Source organism: Tripterygium wilfordii, chromosome 8 (genome assembly GCF_013401445.1).
Source record: "Tripterygium wilfordii isolate XIE 37 chromosome 8, ASM1340144v1, whole genome shotgun sequence".
Classification (NCBI taxonomy): Eukaryota; Viridiplantae; Streptophyta; class Magnoliopsida; order Celastrales; family Celastraceae; genus Tripterygium; species Tripterygium wilfordii.
In genome coordinates, this window is record NC_052239.1 from 4,808,846 (window position 1) to 4,829,099 (window position 20,254).

Below are 20,254 nucleotides of genomic sequence, written 5' to 3' on the forward strand. Positions count from 1 at the left end.
GCATTTTATTAAAACTATCATAAGTTGATAGTGCTATTTAAAACTTTTTTCCAAACTATCATAAGTTGATAGTGCTATTCAAAACTTCTATTCAAACACTATCATAAGTTGATAGTGTTTTTCAAAACTTACTCTAAAACTATCATAAGTTGATAGTGTTATTTAAAACCTATTCCAAAAGCTATCATAAGTTGATAGTATTTTTCAAACTTTTTTTATCAAATGGGAATTGCCTTCCCACATAAAAATAGCTTTGCTATTTCGTCTAAAATTGTTCGTGTTTCTTCCATAGAAATTATGAGGATTAAAGATGAGACATTAATTTTTTATATAAACCTTTTTTCGAAACAATTATATCTTGCAAAGAGCAAGTTTCCATAAGATAGCCATTAAATTAATTTGGGTAACTATTTTCAAACAGGTGTTGTGAGGTGTCTAACACCTTTCCCATACTCAATCGATCTCCGTACCCCCTCGTTTGGTTCGTAGGTTTTTTTATGGTGTCCAATTGCACCTTAAATCAATTAGTGGCGACTCTAACTGTTTTTCATCCTTTATCGCCGGCCCACGTCGTGACCCCAATTGCGACACTCAGCTAGGCCAAGTCTCGAGAAATGCCAAATACTCAACTAGGCCAAGTCATGAGATAAGCCAATCAGCTTGGTCGAGTCTGTAGTAATAAGTCCTCGGATTGGGCAAACTGCCAAAAACTAATGGATAAGACAAAAAGAAAATTTCCCAACAAGTGAAAGGAATTATAGGAAATTGGAAGTGCACAAGTATTTCTTAAGCAAGGAAAGTTAGTACATAAAGTTGGTGCATAAAATCCATACTAATGCCCTGAATACATGAAAAGATAAATTGAAAGAGCTAAGTTACAGGGTCAACATCATTATCATGAGCTTGATCAGTCACAACTTGAGAATGAACGTCCTGTGAATTAGGAGCAGAGCTTGGTTCCATGCTAGCTTCTGTTAGGCTATCTTGGTCGAGCCTCTTTGAGGCCAAGGAATCATCGTCAACATAAATGTGGATGGTTCTGGAAAGGAATCGACTAGCAACCTGGGAAGCCTCAACTGTAGGAATGTGATCGACATCAAGAGGGAAGTAATCCAGTATGTTTTTCTTAGCTCCATCTATGGCAGGGAACCTGATCCTGTTTTGATGCTAAAAAAAGAGTCTATCGGGATACCAATTTCAAATAAGGCCTCACATCGTCCCATGAGGTAGGTGGTATTCCCTTGATCTTTCAAAAACTGTGAGTACTCAATAAAAGCATCGTTGGAGGCCTTATTAGCAGCCGTCTTCTCACAAGACAGAACGGCAGATAAAGTCTCATCCAAGCTGGCTTGAAGTTTCCGCTTGTCTTCTTCCAAGCTAGCAACAATGGATTGGGATGCCTCCAACTCGAAAGTCTTAGCAAAGGTTTCAGCTTTGGAAATGACCAGATTGGCCATAAGAGCAGCCATGTTGGTTTTCATACTGTCATAGCTCTTGAGAGTCTATGCATGTCATTCACACTCAGCCTCATACCTCCTCTGGTACTCGTGAAGAAACTGGGCACCCTGCGAGACAAGTTCTCAACACTGCAACCCTGTCATAAAAAAAAGAAAGTAAAAGGAGCAAGAAGAACTTCAAGTTACCTGCATATAATATCAGGACGAGTTCTCCTTGAGGTCAGCCCTGGAGAGAAGTTCCAATCAATTCTGGTCTGTCGAAAGGGCAGTAGCTGACAGAAGGGCGTGACCAACCCCGGGGTCCTTCATCGAACAATTCTTGGAAACCGGGTGGCCACCGATCCTTGGAGTTAGTATCAAATCATTTATCCCGAGCTGGTTGGGAGAAGTTGATTTTTTCAGAGTCTTTTTACCACGGCGCGTGGAAAGGTCCTTCCCACGTCTGGATAAAGAAGCGACATCTTCATCCCTAAGCCTTTTTCCAAAATGGACTGGTGGAGGAGGAGGAAGCACAACTGATGGAGGTGCAGCGGAGGACGATCCACTGTCTCGTCGAGCCTCAGGAGTTGGCCCAGTGAAAAGTGAAGTTAAAGGCCTAGTCATGTCTTCTAATGGCATCGAAGGAAAGCCTGTCAAGAGAGGGAAAAGGTAAGAATTAGCCTAAAGGTGAATATTAAATAGTACAACACTTTATCAACAGCTAAAGAACATACTATCGTAATCCAAACTAAAATCATAGTCAGGAAGACCAACATCGCCAAACTTAACATCCAGATTATTTAAGTCCAAGATAGAACCCCCTAGTTCAATTGAACCAAGGGACTGAGTTGGTTCATTTGAGGAGTCCGAGACAATATGGATTAACACTAAAACAAATAGGTGATTTTGTGACGGAATTATCCGTCACAAAATAAGAAAAATCCGTCACAAAACGGATTTATGACGGGATTAGTGACGGAAAAAATTCCGTGATAAAAACCCTCGTCGCAAAATATTAGTTACGGCACTTTGTAACGGTATTGGTGATGGACTTTGTGACGGAAAATTTGAGTGACGGACTTTGTGACGGCGGGTCATGCGTTAATTAAATAATAAAAATACATCTTTCAAATTAGTGACGGAAAATTCCGTCACTAATAAAATAATATTTTGATAAAATTTTTTGAAATTGCGACGGACTATTCCGTCACTAAAAAATATAATTTTTTTAAAAAAAAATTACAGTTTTTATTTGTGACGGAAAATTATTAAATTTCCATCACTAATTATTTTTTCATAACATTTTATTTAATTATCAATTTTTATTTCTGTATTATTTATTTTAATGCGATATTACTTTTTAATTAATATAATTGTATTTAAAATAAAATAAAAAGTAATTATATAAAAGTTTTAGCAGGATGTTTGACAAAGTTTTCACAAAAGAATACAACCCCATAATCTACTCCTCATCGAAAGTGTGTCACCATCCTCGCTATCATCGTCAATGTCATCACTAGGTGGTTGCATCCCAAGCCGAGCAAAGAGTCCCTGCATCATTTGATTTTGTTTCTTAATCATCCGATTCTGTTTCTCTAACCTCTGGTCTTGTCACTTCATCTTTTCGCTTTGTGTCTCTGAGGACTACTTATAGAACTGCAACTCCTCCTGCAATGTACTAATCGTAGTGCTCTGTGATGAAAACTGATCATGTAACTCGGAGCTCATTCGAGCCATGCGCTCCTCAATCTCCTGCTGCAAATAATCAGGACGCGATCTAGATGGTCTGCAGTAGGAGGATGAAAAGCGCACATGTGATGCCTCCATGAATATGGAATCATCATCCTACGGCTCAAGAGGTGACTCTCCGGAGGTCGATGCTTGACTGGAATGGGCTTCCTTCAGCTTGTTGTAATCATCCTGTATAAATATTATAAAATTTATATATCAACTATCATGAATGACAATTTAAATATCATAGAAATTTTTAAATTTAATAAAATTTAAATTACTTACATATGTAGTGGCTGCTCGGCGTTCAACGAATTCTTGGGTAGCCTTTTTGATATGGCAATGACGAAAGAGCTCAGCCTTAGTTGGAGGTCGACCCAATTCTTTTTCCAACATTCGTTGTATACAAGACAAGTTTCAAGCAAATGAACAATTCAAGAGGTAAACTTGATTTAAAAATATAAAAATTTACCAATCTCTTCTTATGTTCCGAGTGTGGAATAGAGCCACCAGCATTAGTGTACCCGCCAGTCTCGGATGCTCGGTTTATCTTTGCCTTCTCCCTTTTCCTCACATAATCCGGTTCCGTCCAAAGCTTTTCAAGCGCAACTTTGGCTTCCTCTTGAATCCATTCACCATCATCCTCCTTTTTTCGAACCCTTTGCATAATTTTCCACAATATTTCTCCATTCTTCTTATTCCATAATTATTTACTGCATCATCATCGGTAGGGTCCCACCTAAATTAATTCTATAAAATATAAATATATATTTATAATAGGTAGCAATTAAGGCATTTTAAATTTAGGAATATGATAAAGAATATGAACTAGCAAATTTTGTTCCATGAGTAAGAGAAAGTAAACCTCTGCCTCACCATTTTAGTGTTGAGTTCAATGTATTGTAACTCCTAAGTTCTACATCACACAAAGAGCCCATAACATTGCTAAACATGCAAAGAAAACACCCAACCATTATCATGAAGCCTTTTTCCAAACCAACAAAACACTCAACAAGTGAAAAATTCAATAATAGAGCTCCATTCTAAGTAGTCAAATACTAAAACTACAATGCAACCATAATAAACTCTATTCTAAGCTCCATCCATAGCGTTGCAACAATAATAATAACTATAAAGACTAATGCGGCATTCGATCAGATAAAAAAAACATAATCCAAGAATTCGACTTAAAGAAGAATAACAATTCCAATAGATTAGTATGAGCATAATTTATCCATATGATTGAATGAGATTTGGTGCCCTACCTCGAACTGTTGAAAATAAAAGTCCTTGGCTGACTTAGGAACACTTTTCCATGTATAAGTGACATGCTCGAACTTGGACTTAATGATTGAAGTCATCTTCCTGTGAACGTCATAAGGCTCGAATCTAGGAAAATATAAATAAGAACATATTATTGACATATATGTTTATTTAATTAATGTATATAAAATAATAATGATGAAAAATGCAGTTATGCTGAGTTTGAATATGGTCGTATCCAAGTTTTGTTGGCCTCCACATTGGTCGACGGAATTTTCTGGGACGATGATGGTCCGACAGCCTGCGTGTCCATATAGGGATGTTCAATGTGGGTGCAGGTGGGGTATTGGGCAAGTGAGTAGTGTTCAGGACCATCGCGAATAGGGGGGATGATGAACCTGGTACCCACATCTCGTGATAATGCTGGGGAGGTGACATGATGGGTGGTAGCACCGAATTGATAGACGAGGGGGATGAGGTTGTGTTGTGAGGGAATTCTTGACTCTCTGTAACTATGTTGCCACCAATTCGGACAAGTCGACGTCGATGTCTTCCTCAACCTGATGTAGTAACATTATCTCCGCTCGATTGATCACCAGACATCTACCATTTAGACAATAAAGACAGATAGCAGTAATGATAACCAAATGATATCTAAAAGAATTAGCACTCTAACAAGAATATTTTCCAATAAAAATCAACACCAAAACAGCCCATAAACTCTTCTCCAATCACCCCAAAATTCAGTAAATATTGCCCCAAACACAATCCACAAAATTGCACTAAAACTGTCTCCAAATACTGCACATATCAGACCCCAAACCGGCCCCCAAATCAGGACCAAAACAGCCCAACATAGGCAAAATTTCAGCAATCAACAACCATTAAAGCAGGCTTCAACCTTAACGTAGGCTAGCAGTATAAAAGAATGAATCTTGCAAGGAAAAAGCGCTAAAGCAAGCATAAGAAGAAAAACTGTCAGTTCAAACATGGCACATGTGTACAACCAATCAAAAAAGACCAAATCACTTATCGTATGAGCCAATTAAGTGGTTCAAAGCATTAGAATACCACCAACGTTTCAAGAAACAATTAAGACTTACTAAACAAATGACTGGTGTAAACTGTCAAATGGCAGCATATTCCAAAAAAAAAGCCACATTCTTGCCCACGTTTATATAATTGTAAAAACTCAAGCCTATCCAGTACATACACACCTAAATGTAAAAAAATTAGAATTCAATCAAGAACTGATATCAGATCAGGAAACCCCACCTTAAAGCAGTAATGAAGCCAATGTGTTTTGCAGCTCTACTAATGATACTATTAGGATTGCAATTCGCATAGATTTTTTTTTAAAAAAATTGCAAATAAACTTAATACATAGGGATACAAGACTAAAATTAGGGAAAACGACATGGGAAGAAGCACAATGTAGAAAGTCGACTGAAACAGTACAGCACAAAAGGACCAATATAATATTGTGCATCCAAATCTTCTAGTAAAGCGAAGGTCAATTTCCCAAACTAGATACCCAATACCTAAATATTTTGACTAGGAAAGAAATTTGGACGCAACCGACAAGAACCCATAATCTGACTTGCTTGTATCAAGACTAGAACTTGTGATCACGAATTCAATATAACCTTAGTGGAGTTCACAAACACCATAAGAAGAAGAAAAAGAAAAAGAAAAAAAGTAGACAGAGAGAGCACCCAACGGAGTAACCATGATGAATATATATACACTCATCGAGTTCACATTGAGATCAATAGTCGTAGATATAATACATAATAACCAAAATTACACATACCTTAACCTGATTGCTTCGATTCGCAAAGCAAACACAGCAATCAAGCGAACAAAAACAGTGATGTCCCCAGAATCTTGAAACCCTAAAAAGACGAAACAATAAGGTTTAAGAGTGAGTAGGGAAAGACTAGACATAGAAGAAAAAGAAGTTTCTCTGTCGCGGTTTAATCGGAAGAAGACGAGAGAGAAATTTTATCGATGGAGGCAGCCGCTTGGAGTAGTAGTGTGGAGGAGTACTGGGTACTGCGCGGCACACGGAGTAAGAAAAGTAAAGTAAAAAAAATATTAGGGTATTGTGTAGTTCAAATATTAAGCGCGTATTTTTTCATTCTGTCGCAATTTTTAAGTTTCCTTACTATTTTTCTTTTATTTTTCTATTAATTACCTAAATATTTACTTTCTAATTATTTTCCCTTTTTCTATTTATTGTTTTCCTATTAATTAGTAAAATAATTAATTTCTATAATTAGTTTCTACTTATTTTCACTATTAATATTATTCTACTATTAATTAGACAAAATAGGCAAATATAATAATTAATAAGATTTGTACATAAATATTAATAATCATCTTCGTTACATTAATCGTAGTCTTCGAGATCTCCCTCTGTCTCCGAATCATACGATTCAAATTCTTCTTCATCGTCATCCTCAATATCTTCCTCGACCATTAGTTGTCTTGTAGAGTTTTCTACAACTACTTCCTCGGGTTCAACATCATTGTCAAATAGAGAATCGAGTTGCTGATCAGTATCTACTCTAACTGGCTCAACTAAAACTTCGTTCTCTTGGAATGCATCATCTACCTATGTTGATTGTGCGGTAATTGTGTTCCTCGCTTTTGTCTTAATCACAGCCAACCAATCTTGTCGATCACGTATCCCTTCTGGATAAGGAGCAAAATAGACTTGCTCTGCTTATTGTGCTATTATAAATGGATCATACTTTTTGTACCTTCCCCTATGTTTAACCTCAACAAGCCCATACTTGTTATTGATTCTTGTACCTCGATTAGGATTTGGGTCAAACCACTCACAATTGAAAAGAACAATATTCTTTATCGGTAGTCATGGGAATTCGAAATCGGTCCCCCCTATGCATATACCACTGTTGATTGTTGACTTGCCTTTGCTCCACGCATCGGTGTCGAATGTATATCCATTGACATAATGTGTGCCACAACTCAACCCTTCTCAACGATCCGTATGCTACATTTCGTACTGTTTCATCGGTTATCCTATTGAGTGGATCATGAACCTTCAACATGAAAAATGATAAGTTTTTATCAACACATATATTGGATATTTAAATAAAAATGTGTGATGTTAGTATAAAAAATCGATACTTACGTATTGTCTGAACCATGATCTAAAACCTATCTCATTATGATAATCAACAGCATTATCATTCAATGTAGGTGTTGATGCTCTAACATAATCTGTGTACAGGCTGCAATATATATACAACTGTCATACGTTATCCTCAAATAATTAAAGTATGATTATTCAACAAATTGTGTCAAAATTTGTAAACGCTTACTTTATAAATGGTTGGACAACGTCGCAATTCAAAAACACATACAATGTGGCAGCATCGTATTCTCTGTCAGTGAGGTAGCACTTACCGGCAACACCAGCAAGACGACCAGGTTGATTGAATATTGAAATTCTTGGGATTTCCGTGTTAAATGTACCCCAATCATCATTTCGAGGAACTCTGGTTCGTCGAGAGCTCACATGTGGTTCAAAATAATATGAAGCAAATAACGATGTCTCTTCGACTATATATGCTTCACAAATAGATCCTTCCACACGAGCTTTATTTTTAACCTTCTTCTTCAGGAAATGAATGAACCTATTGCATAATTTAATTGAACGTGTTATTAAATAACATAATTTATATTATAACAGTATTATAGTAATAACGAATACCTTTCAAAGGGATACATCCATCTGTATTGTATTGGCCCACCCATCCTTGTTTCGAATGGTAGATGTATCGAGAGATGTTCCATCGAGTCAAAGAATGATGGAGGAAATATACGCTCCAATTTGCAAAGGATTATAGGAATGTTGTCCTCCATGATGCTCAATTGATTCTCCCTCAAAAGTAGTCGAACATATATCTTTAAAAAAGTGTATGAGCTCAGTAATTGTAGCCCAAATAGTCTCAGGTAATGCCCGAAATGCAACCGGAAGTAGTCGCTGCATGAAAACATGATAGTCATGACTTTTCTTCCCAAACAACTTTCCTCCCTCATATCTACTCACCTGCCTAAGTTTGATGCATAACCATCTGGCAACTTCAAATTGAAAACCCAAGAACAAACAACTCTCTTTTGCTCCATGGTGAGGCAAAATTGTGCTTTCGGTTTGAAGGATTTGCCGTAGTCATACTCCACCAACTTTAAAGCTCTTCGCTTACAATAATGTGAAAGATTCAACCGAGACTTCGCGTTATCTTTTGTTTTCCCCTTAACGTCCATACACGTATTGAAAATATTATCAAACACGTTCTTCTCAATATGCATGACATCCAGGTTATGTCATATAATATTGTTGCGCCAGTAAGGCAGATCCCAGAAGATGCTCCTTTTTGTTGAATGATGTTCTTGGCCATATCCGGGGAATGATAATGGACAAGTCTCAGTAATCTTTGGAAAGTTCCAAACTCATGCCAACACTTCTTCTCCAGACAAACGTGGAGGAGGTTGTGATTTCTTCAATCGATTATTGAAAAATGCATCCTTATTCCGTCAAAACGCATGTGTTGTAGGCAAAAATTGTCTATGACAATCAAACCATGAATTTTTCCTATCATTTTTCAAGGTAAACGCCTTTGAACACTCCATGCAGTAGGGACATGCTAACTTCCCCTGTGTCATCCATCCATACAGCATACCATAGACAGGAAAGTCATTGATAGTCCACATCAATGCAGCTCTCATAACAAAATTTTCTTTCATGAACACATCGTATGTTATGACACCTTCGCACCACAATTGATTGAACTCGTCTATCAAGGGTTGAAGATAAACATCGATTCTGCTATTTGGATTATGAGGACCCGGAATAATTATTGTCAGAAACATAAACTCTCTTTTCATGCACATCCCAGGCGATAAATTATAAGGAGTCAAAATGACAGGCCAACATGAGTAGTTCTTACCAGATTGTCCAAAAGGAGTGAAACCATCTGCACACAAGAGATCGGACTCGCTTATAGCGAAATCTTCAAATGTTCTGTCAAAATATTTCCATGCTTCTCCATCAGATGGATGACACAAGAGATCGGACTCGCTTTGATGCTCAATAATGCCACCTCTTCTCCTTTGTTGTAACTGTTGAACTAAATAACCTTTGAAGCCTGGGAATTAGTGGCAGATACCACATGCGTTTAACCGGAATATCCTTCAAATTTTCGCGTCCAATTCTCCGAGGTTTATAATTGTTTGCCTTGTAAAATTTACACCGCGTCAAATTTGTGTAGTTCTTATAGAATATCATACAACCGCCTGTACAACAATCGATTCGTTGATACCCAAGTCCAAGTTTAGACACTGACTTCTTGGCTTGATAGAAATTTTCAGGCATATTATTATTTGCAGGCATCGTCTCTTTCATAAGGTGAACGACGTCATCAAAACAACCCTGCGGCATATTGTAGTCAGCTTTAATGCTTAAAAGCCTCATTATGGCTGACAACCGAGACTTTGCGCATCGAGATTAGGTGGTTTTGACACGAATGGTGGGTTGTAATTTTCTTCTTGTAAGAGCTCCTCTCTAATTGACGGTCCAGCAGCGTCCATTACCATCTGCTCGTACGGATTGAAATTAGTGTTATCACTGCTTTGTCAGTAATAATTTGCAGAATCTGCTTGCACATCAACAGCCACCATATGGGGATTGACCAGTCCAACAGTGATATCTAGGCTGAAAACCTTTTTGGTATAAGTGCATCCTTATATCATTCAACCCATGATATCTTGTGCATTTGCACCTAACACATGGACACCTTATTTTTTCTGTATTTTGAAAATTTGAACTACTTCGACAAGCAAATTCAATGAAATCCTCAACCCCTTCAAGAACTCTTCAGTAATTCCAACTCGATTGGGGCCAATTCTATTGTACATCCACTTACGAGACTCAGGCATCTCCATGCTGAATAGAAAGAAAACCAAATGTGATGGAAGAAGTTGAGAGAAGTAGCAAGAAAGATAGAGCAGAAGATGAAAGAGGTAGCAAGAAAGATAGGGTAGAGAAATGAGAGAATAAACCTGGGAGAAGTAAAAAAGTGAATTGGGTCAAAAGAAAAGTTGCAAAGTAGAAAGTTTTTATTTTTAATTTATTTCTTTAGTGACGGAAATGAAATTAGTGACGAAATTTGTGACGGAAATGAATTTCCATCGCTAACAAAAAGCTGATTATTAGACCCGTTCTGTAAAAGGCGTTTTGTCGAAAACTTTAGTGACAGACCTTTCTTTCCGTCGCAAAAAATTAACTAGTGACGGAAGTACATTTCCGTCGCTAGCAACAAGTTGATGATTAGAGACTTGATGCAGAACTTTTTGTCAAAAAATTTAGTGACGGAAATTTTGTTGTCACTAATATTAGTGACGGAATTACGCTACCCTCACGAATCCGTCATTAAATTACGTCACTAATCCGTCACTAAATTTGGCAGGATTTCGCGCTAAAATTTGCCACGGAATTAGTGATGAAATATTTTAGTGACGAAAACTTTTGTCACTAAATCCGTCCCAAATTGATCATTAATAACACCGTCACTAATTCCATCACTAACAAAAAATATCAGTGACGGAATGAAATCCTTCACTAATTTCCATGACAAAATTAACAGTTTCTTGTAGTGTAACCCATCCTCAGGGTTAAAGGTTCTAAAAAATTCTATTATTGCCGCCTTAGAAGTCTCTGGAGGACTAGCGAAATCCGGCGACACGGTCGGTCTATACCCGAGTACATATGGTGCGGGACGACCGAATGGAGTAATCCTAATAGGTCCGAGATGCCTACAAAGCTCATCAAAGGCTAAACAGTCTCCCCAAGCCCTAATATCTCGAAAGGTTGGGGTGGGACCTGAAATAAAAACCTTTGGTTAGCTTATAAAAAATAAATAAATAAATTCACTTACAAAAAATACATACATATAGCTTGAATTGAGAATTAAGGAACCTGGCAAGCGATTGACTCGAGGAACCACATTCGGACCGCTCTCAACATTAATACCAAATTCCCAGCTGGGTCTTTTGATCAAGAAGAACTCATCCTCGCTATGCTTAGTGGTGGAAGGAAGGCAGTGGATGAGGTGTTGGTCCTTGTCCCTTGAAAAAAGATGAAATTTGTCTTGCCATCCGCTACAACGTTTTATAATATACGCTCTTTCAAGATCAGCTGGTCTCACACCAAATCCATAAACTCCATTAAGAATATCCACATTGTTGATGATTCTACAAAAATTGGAATTTAGTTGATAGGGAGCAAGGCCATAAAGGGATAAAGTTTCCCGAAAGAACTCCGAAAGCGAAAATCAAAGGCCGCTTTCGACTACGGCGACTATGGGAAATTTAACCCATCCAGGAGGAGGATCGGCCTCTGGGGCAATTCCGAGTTCACAATCAGCAAGAAAACCGTAACTACTTGCCCATCTACGGAGCTCCACTAAGTTTCCAACAAAACTAACGTATTTACCCATAAGATGTGAAACCTAAAAGTCAACCAAAAAAAGTAAGGGGCGAAAAACTTACTGTGAAAAGTTTGATCCAAGAGGAAATCCAGCAACCAGAAGCTCAAAGCAAATACCAGACAAAATCCACAAAGATGGTAAAATCAAAATCGAACCTCACAATTTAAAGAGGTCTCGCGCAAGAATCGGAGCGAGCGAGAGTTCGAATGAAGTCCATATTAAGTAAGAGCCACGATCAGATTGTCCGTGCACAGTTGAACCCATGGGGAGCTGCGCTGGCCGGACTGGAGCTATGTGGAAGTGTAGTGAATCTGCACGACCGAGCTGGAGTATTCTGCTCTGCTGGTCGGTCTGAGTGCTCGACCGATCTGGCCTGTCCACGTGCTTGGCCGATCTGGTCGGTATGGGTGCAAAGCCTATCTGGCCAGTCTGCGTGCTCGACTGATCTGGGTGCACGGTCGGTTTGGGGGCGTGCCCGAGCTAGAGTGTCAGACCAAGCTATGTGGCTTTGGTGCCGAGCTGGAGTGTCCGGCCGAGTTGTGTGGCTTTACTGCCGAGCTGGTATGTCTGGTCAGTCTGGATGCTCAGTCGGCCTGACTTCTTGGCCGGTCTGGGTGTCCGACCGAGCTTAAATTCTTGGCCAATCTTGGTGCCGGATCTCTCTCAATCTTTCTATTCTCTCTTTTAACACAAGAGGATTGGTAAAGACAAGTTGTAAAAGAGCGGGACACACTAGCAAGGTAAAGGAATTTATAGTCAAAAAGGAAGGTTTGGTTAATACCTAGAGAGTAAATCAAACTCACAAGTATAGAAAGCACCCACCCTAAGTCAATTGAGAATTTCTTAGCAAAGCCCAGTTCAGATATCTTGGAATAGACCTTTGGGGGGCAAATGTGAGGAATATTCTGACAGGATACGTGGCGTAATTCTATTAATCTTTCTCGTTGGTAAATCAGGTTATTATTAACAGGTTTATAATATTAGGAATTGTTTTTCAATTAAGTTAATCAATTAAGTTAAACAACTACTGATTGGAGAAAACTCCTAAAATTACTCTGATAGAGTTATACACGAAGTGAATCTCTTTCACTATAAAAGGAGGTAAATTGTTAAGTGTTTTTTCCTTAAGCTCTAATTGTGATTATTTGGCTGGAGATAATCTTGGAAGCTAACTTGAGCGTTTGAGTGCCTACGGTCAGACAACGACCGTCAGACCCAATGACAATTTTTGCTTTCAGGACAAGGGCGGCCATATCACGGAGGAGCATTCGGTGAACGTGGTGATCAGATTTTATTCACTACAATCAATATCTCTAAAAAGTAGCTAAAATAAATACTTACAATTGTGATTATCTACATCTAGATATCCACTTTAGATTCTCTAAACATTAAATATTATATAATATTAGAATATTTTGTCTTCTCTCTTCTATTCAAAAGTATCGGTACACTATTTAGGAATTTTAAGGTAAGCAAATACTATACACTATTTAGGAATTTTAAGGTAAACAAATACTATTTTAATATTTTAGAGATTTGTGATAAAGATAATGATGAAGTTGTTGTTAAATAGAGATGCTATAAATTATTAAAAAGTGGTGTTTAAGTAAATAAAATAAAGAAATATTCTAATGCGAGTGCTCTCATGAGTTACGAGTAACTATAAATCCTTGCGATGAGGAATATTTGCACCCCTAAATTAACTAAGTACACCCAAAAAAAAAATCTCAAATCTAAAAACACCCCAATTGTCCCTACCACATCTTTCCCTAATTCTTCCATTCTTTCTCCTAATTCCCTTCATTCTCCTGAGAGTCCCTCACCCCTAACTATGACGACATCTTCCATGAAGTGTTCGCCGGAGTAATATGATCATGGGACGGAGACGAGAGCTCAGCCTATCTCCTTCTCTCCTCCTTCGTCTTTGCTCCACTTTACTCTTTCAATCTCCAAGTTCGAGGAAGTATGAAGTTGTTCGATTTTTAGCTGAGAGGATTATAGATGAAAACCACAGAGACGGCTCAAAAGTTGGGGGATGGGGCGTGGGGCCAGCTTTGGAAGGTGAAGATGGCTTAGTCTCTTGGTTGAGCCAAGGCTGCAAGGTTTGTTGGTTAAGATCGTAGGTATTTTGGGTTAGCAGGTATGCAAGGTTAGGGTTTAGATAAAAAACAAGCTGGAGAGCAACAAAAGTCTAATTTTATTTTATTTTTTTAAAAATTTTCTTTAATATTAGCCGTTGATGAAATCCAATGATTGAGATTATGAGGAGTAGATTGTTAAATTTGAAAAAAAAGAAAAGAAATTAAGATGTATTCATAAATATTATATTTTTTATTGGGATTTATTTAGAAAGATATGTGCTTAATTAAATGGGGTTGCAAATACTGCTCATCAATCCTTGCAGATTTTTCTTGAAAAAAAAACACTCCAACACCTCTCTTTATTACTCCACCTGAAAAGGTCTCTCTCCCTCTGAGATACTCTCCATCTCGCATTCCATGATGAAGAGACCTAATTCTTTCTTCATATGCCTCCTACTCTCTCTCTTCATTCTTCTCCCTCTCTTTACTATTCTAACTACAGCTGATTCCCACTTTGAAGGATTTGAAGCCGACGATAACGACGACGACTCCTTCGATTACGCTGACTCTTCCGATCTTCCTCTCCGCACAACACCCCCTCCCGTAACTCGGTCTGCTTCAGTCTCGGATCCCCTATCGGATCCGGATCCGGATCCTCTACCCTCACCCTCACCCGATTCGGATTCTGCATCCCCTTCCTCTCCGACGGGTAAAACAACAACAGCGTCTACCTTCGATTACTGGGACGAGGACGAATTCGAAGGTCTGCCCCCTCCGGAATCCACAGTTCGAGACTCCAAATTTACGGATAATGCCACTCCCGCCCAAGACCCCAAAACGGCGGAGCCTAACTCAGGGAATGACACCAGTACCTCGGTTGCTGGGACTACGAAGCCGAAATCAATTTTGTCTTACAAGGTTGAAATAGTTTGCGTATCTTTCTTGATCATTTTTGCTATCAACTACTTCACCGGGAAAACAGAGAACGAGAACCTTGCGTTGGCGTGGGCAGCGAAGTTTGCCACTAAGGACTCCATATTTGAGAAGAATTTTAGCTTATTGGGGGTCGGCGAGGGTGATGACTCGCCATTGTTGCTTAAAGAGGGGCAGAATGTGTTCAAGTTTTATGCAAGCGGTCGCAGGTACTGTCAGGGGCTATTGGCGACTATGGAGTTGAAGAGCAGACACGATTTGATGGCGAGGTTGTACAATATGGTGGTTCCTTGCAGGGATGAGATCACTTTCGAGGTTTACATGAATGAGGATGCCATGGATCACGTGGTTTTTGCATTGGCCAAGAAAAAAGCGGCCAAAACGATGCAGAAAGAGGTGAGGGACTTGCAAAGGTTTGCAGGAATCCTGGCTACTCCCACTGGAAATGGAGGCAGGAAGTGGGTAATCGATGACTTGTCCGTAATATCAGAGTCCAAGGAAGTCGCTGGGGATTTGATCACTGAAGCTGTGCTTGACCAGGTTAGTTTTTGATATGAATGTGGTTTATCGATGATTCATTTGTATTAAGCATTCTATGTTGGTATGTTATAGAGGTGGGTGATGTTTTGCTAATCTGTTCATTGTTTGATTTCTTGTATTAATGGAGGTATTTTTGGTGGTTTATCTGTTTTAAATATTTGATGTTTCAATTTAACTTTTGTATTTCCATTAGAAAAGAATAATGATAGTTTTTATTATGTGCGGATATAAAATAGTGAAATTAGTGTTTCAGCTTATGTGTTGAGATGCTCTGGTGTTGGACGTACTTGGTTGTGTGATATGAATCTCGATCGTGTGAGTTCATATATTTCTACATTATTGATTATGTTTTGAGAATTTTTGAGGTTATGTTTTAGTGTATAAGTACACTTAACACAATTCAGTATTGGTTTTGAGTTCCCATTTAAAGAAATAGAACTTCTCTGAAGATAAGACAAGCTAGACATTTTCTTGCATGGTTGTATCACACCCTGCCTGATCTAATGTAGTTTTTAAACTACTGATGTAGATTTTGGTTTAAGATTGAGCAAACTAGAAACCTAGAGGTCACTGGAAACAATGGAAACAATCTTTCCACATTTTATGTAGAGGTAAGGTCTACTCATATCTTGCTTGCCCCCGACCCTGCCTATTGCGAGGGCCTTTTGCACGGATGTTGTTTACCTATTGAGCGAGCTAAAAACCTTAACCTCCAAGTCCAAATTAATATAAAATTAAGAAATCTAGGACAAAAATTCCCAATTCCTAGTTTTTTAAAACTGAAACAAATGTCCAGCAAAGAAGAATAGTGGCTGAAATGCTGAATCTTTATGTTAGAACATTATTACCCTGAATCTCTCAAGTAGGGTTGGATAGGCTCATCTTCCCCTCTCACTGAGTGTGTATTAGTCTCTCACTGAACGTGTAAGGAATCTATTGCAACTTTGCATAAAAACTAGCCTTTTATTTATGAGGCAAGCAAGCCTTTGAATAGAGGTTTACAACCATTGGTTTAACTGTTTAAGGAAACATTAGGATTCTGAAACTTGATTGACCTATACAAACGTAATGGCATAAAAAAAAGACCTAACTAAATGGGAAACTTTCTCGACCAAGGATTCCTGGACTCTTAAAAAAAGAAATTAGGAAAAAAATGTAATGGCTTTCTACATCAATTTCGTCTCCCCCTGAGGAAGTCGACTCCGACGTGTAAACGGGGAAATAGTTATTAATGTGGGGTTACTTGTTCCAATAACTCATAAAAAATTCAGCTATATGAATGAACTAGATCTCGAGTTTTGAATTGTGGAAGTAGCAAGATTTGCAGCTTCTTGTTATTTGTCATAGTTGTTTTTAATTGATTCCACTTTAAGGCCTTCATTGGAGCCAGGAAAGATAAGAGCAAAATATCATCTCCATGCACGTCATTAAATTTGTATGGGATAACATTCAATAAATCCAATAGTTTCCACCATGTTGACTTTATTTACATCTTAAGTAATGTAGTTTGGCTCTTGCATCGTAATCATCTTTGAATTGGCATCAATTTCGTTTACTCTAAGCTATCCACAATTGATTTCTACTACTGCTGCAAACTCCTCCTCTTTGACCTCTTCATTAATGGAATTTGCAGTAGATTCCTTTGCAACAACATTTGTTACTCCCGGAACTTGTTTTTATAGCTGAAATTGGTCTTGACCAAGAAAACTACACCCATAACATGCTGCCCTGCTACTTCTTCAATTGGCTTTGCAAACAACACATATGTAACCCCACTCTCTTGACTAGTTGTTTTAAATCTTCTCAATGTCAGTAGCTTACATATCTCGTCATCTTTAGAAAAATCATGCACCTCCAAAGGGTTTAGGACAATCTGTTTGCTATTGAATGTGAAAGTTTGTGTATTATGTTCGCCCATGTAGCATATGGTATGCTTTCATGGGAATGATGTCACATCAAATCGAATCCGAGTATTTACCAATTTTGAAAGTAATAAGGCACTGACATGTAACAGGAATCGACTGATTATCCACCCAATTCATTTTATATGGTTTCGGCATCTTTCTTGCTGAAATCTTGGCTACCACATAGCCCCACTACCGCTGTCCAGAATCACATTAATTCCCTTTCCACTGAATTCAAACCTGTTGTGGAAGATGTTTGTTTTCCTCCAGTTCTCTTTTAGTTCTTTCTTTGTTCCTACAATCAACGGCCGCATGACATAAGAGGGTAAATCATATGTTGGCAAATCTACAGCATCATTAATCTCTTCATACTCATCCCAATTTGAGGTTTCTGATACCCCCTTTGACAGTGGAAAATGCTTTTGGGTACTTCAGAAGTTAGAACTACTAAAATATGATTTGTGACACTTCCTAGCTAGATTTTCTTCAATTCTCAAGGCCATTTGATATGCTTGCTCCATACTATTGGTAGTCAATGTGCAAAACTTATCTCTTATGTCCTCGTTCAACACTTCTTCGTGGTAATTAGCGCAATGATTTTCTTCTGGAAGTTTTTATGATTGAATATTTTTTTGGACTTTTGTTATTGAGATGGGTGTAGATTCATTGCATAGTTTTTTAACTTTTCATTGGCTGGTGGAACCTTTGGGTTGTCCCTTTGGTCCATTGAAAAGATCCTAAACGTAGTTTCATTTTCATCTCCCTAATGGATCATGTTGGGATTGATTTAACTACTTAATAAGTGATGTGGGGTTCTATTGTATTTGTACTGTATCTTCTGCTGCAGTGGTCATGCGGCTTGCTCTGAATGCTATATTGATCAAAAAATCATTTCAATGAAATGTTCACTTGAGTCACTTCTTGATATGAACATAAAAACCTGTATGAAGATATGAACATTAAAACCAATTCTTTATCCAAAATCAAAGCTATGAACAATGTTGAATATATTAATAAACCCAGAAGAAAGAAGACAAACCTTGTTGAACTCTAAACTACCCAGATTTCTGGCTGATTCTTTCAAAGAGCTGAGTAAATTATTTTCTTTGCTCTATAAGATGATCACCATAGAGAACATTAGATTCTTATACTTAAAGAAGAAACAACGAAGATGCATTTACTTGCCAGAGACACCAAATTGATAAAGATCTGCGGGGCATCTTCCTCTTTTCTGTTCGATTTTGCTTTGGCTGCTAAATTCTTATGAAGAGCTGAAAAAATGTTTTTGTTCGCTCTTCAAGATGCTAACAATAAGATAGAAACAACATTGGGTTTAGTTGTTTCTGTTTATTAAATTGTTATTTTTATTGACAAATTTTTTATTCCTATGTCCATTGTTTGGATGATCTGGAGAGAGAGTACTTGTGGGATTTTCAATCCAGTAGAGTCTGGTTTTGATAGCTTCACAGACATATGGCTGGCGAAAAGATCCTGTTTCAACTTTTGAAGTTTGAACTTTTTAGCATCTCATTACTTGATTTAACAGACCCCAAATTGTTTGGGATAAAAAAATGATGATGATGATTGCTCAATTATATTGAAGTTTGGACACACTTCTTTAGGCATTATTCTATCATTAAAGTAGAACTTTGATTTATATTATGGGGTCATCATTGATTTACATCCAAACAACTTAGTACTATTTAATTTGTATGTGTGCATGGATTAGGTGCATTCTGTCCTTACGCCTCACAGTTATGTAATTGGGCTTTTTGATATATGGAACATATATACTCAGTCATGCCACTGTACTACGTGTCGATTTCTGGACATGCAATATAATTTATGACGATGCTCTTCAGGTTTTTGGTGAAAAAGCTTTTGAGAAGTATGGGAAAGATTTCATCTCAATGCATTTCTCTGATCAACACTCTGGCGCACACAAGAAAGTACTTCTATTCAAGTATGCCCTCCCAGATGCCAGCCGCATGGGTGATATGACTCGTTTAGTGACTCTCGTACCCTATTACATTGATTTAATAGGGCGGTACAAGCTTAGCTCAATGGTGAGTGACTACGCCTGAGTTATATAATGATTATTGACTACGCCTGTATTTTATTGAAATGTTACTTGTGCAATTGCAGGCCCGGTCTAAAACAGAGGTAGCCAGATCGAAGGCTGCTCAGGAGGCGTACAAAGAACTTCAGAATGTTAGGCAAGAGGCCTTGCAGAGGAAGAAAGCAGATAGGAAGAAGATGATGGAAGAGGCCGAGGCAAAACTGAGTGCAGAGGCCGTTCGCAAGAAAGAAGCAAAGGAGCGAGCACGTCAGATGAAGAAGGGAATGCCAAAGATAAAGATGACCCGTGCCCACTAGTGTAATGAACTTACCTGTTACTAGTTCTTCCCTGTATCCCTGTTGTAGGGGTTGGGTTTCCTATGCCTTAATTAAGTTTTGGATTAATGTACTCTCGTAGCGGCAAACTTTAGATGTGCCAACTGCGTTAGTCTCAACATTACCACATTTTTGAGGGGTTTCAAATTTCAAATTTATGGAAACGAGATGAATGAAACTATTGAACAAAATTTGTTTTGCCTAATGATTTGGAACTGTCTTCCTTTTGAGTTGAAGTCAAGTAACGGGCACTGTCCTACACTCGATAGCTTTAACCTCTCTTGACTTCGGTGCATGGTTCCAAGCGACTTTCAGGGTACTACTTGGGTACTACTAGGTGAGGGTTGTTAGCATAAGTGGTCCCTAACGGTTCTCTTTTGGGAAATTCTACATACAAGTAAGTTGGTTCTCTTTTGGGAAATTCTATATACAAATAAGTTTTTGCTAAGTTCGCG

General features: G+C 38.1%; 1 protein-coding gene across 1 annotated transcript; it reads left to right on the forward strand.

Annotated features, from left to right (window-relative positions):
• Positions 1-14,330: 14,330 nt before the first annotated feature.
• Positions 14,331-20,004, forward strand: LOC120004267 (uncharacterized protein At5g49945-like). Its single transcript, XM_038853558.1, has 3 exons — positions 14,331-15,501; positions 19,268-19,471; positions 19,551-20,004. The coding sequence occupies exons 1-3, from the start codon at positions 14,446-14,448 to the stop codon at positions 19,779-19,781; spliced, it is 1,491 nt and encodes a 496-aa protein (XP_038709486.1). The 5' UTR covers positions 14,331-14,445; the 3' UTR covers positions 19,782-20,004.
• The last annotated feature ends 250 nt before the right edge of the window (positions 20,005-20,254 follow it).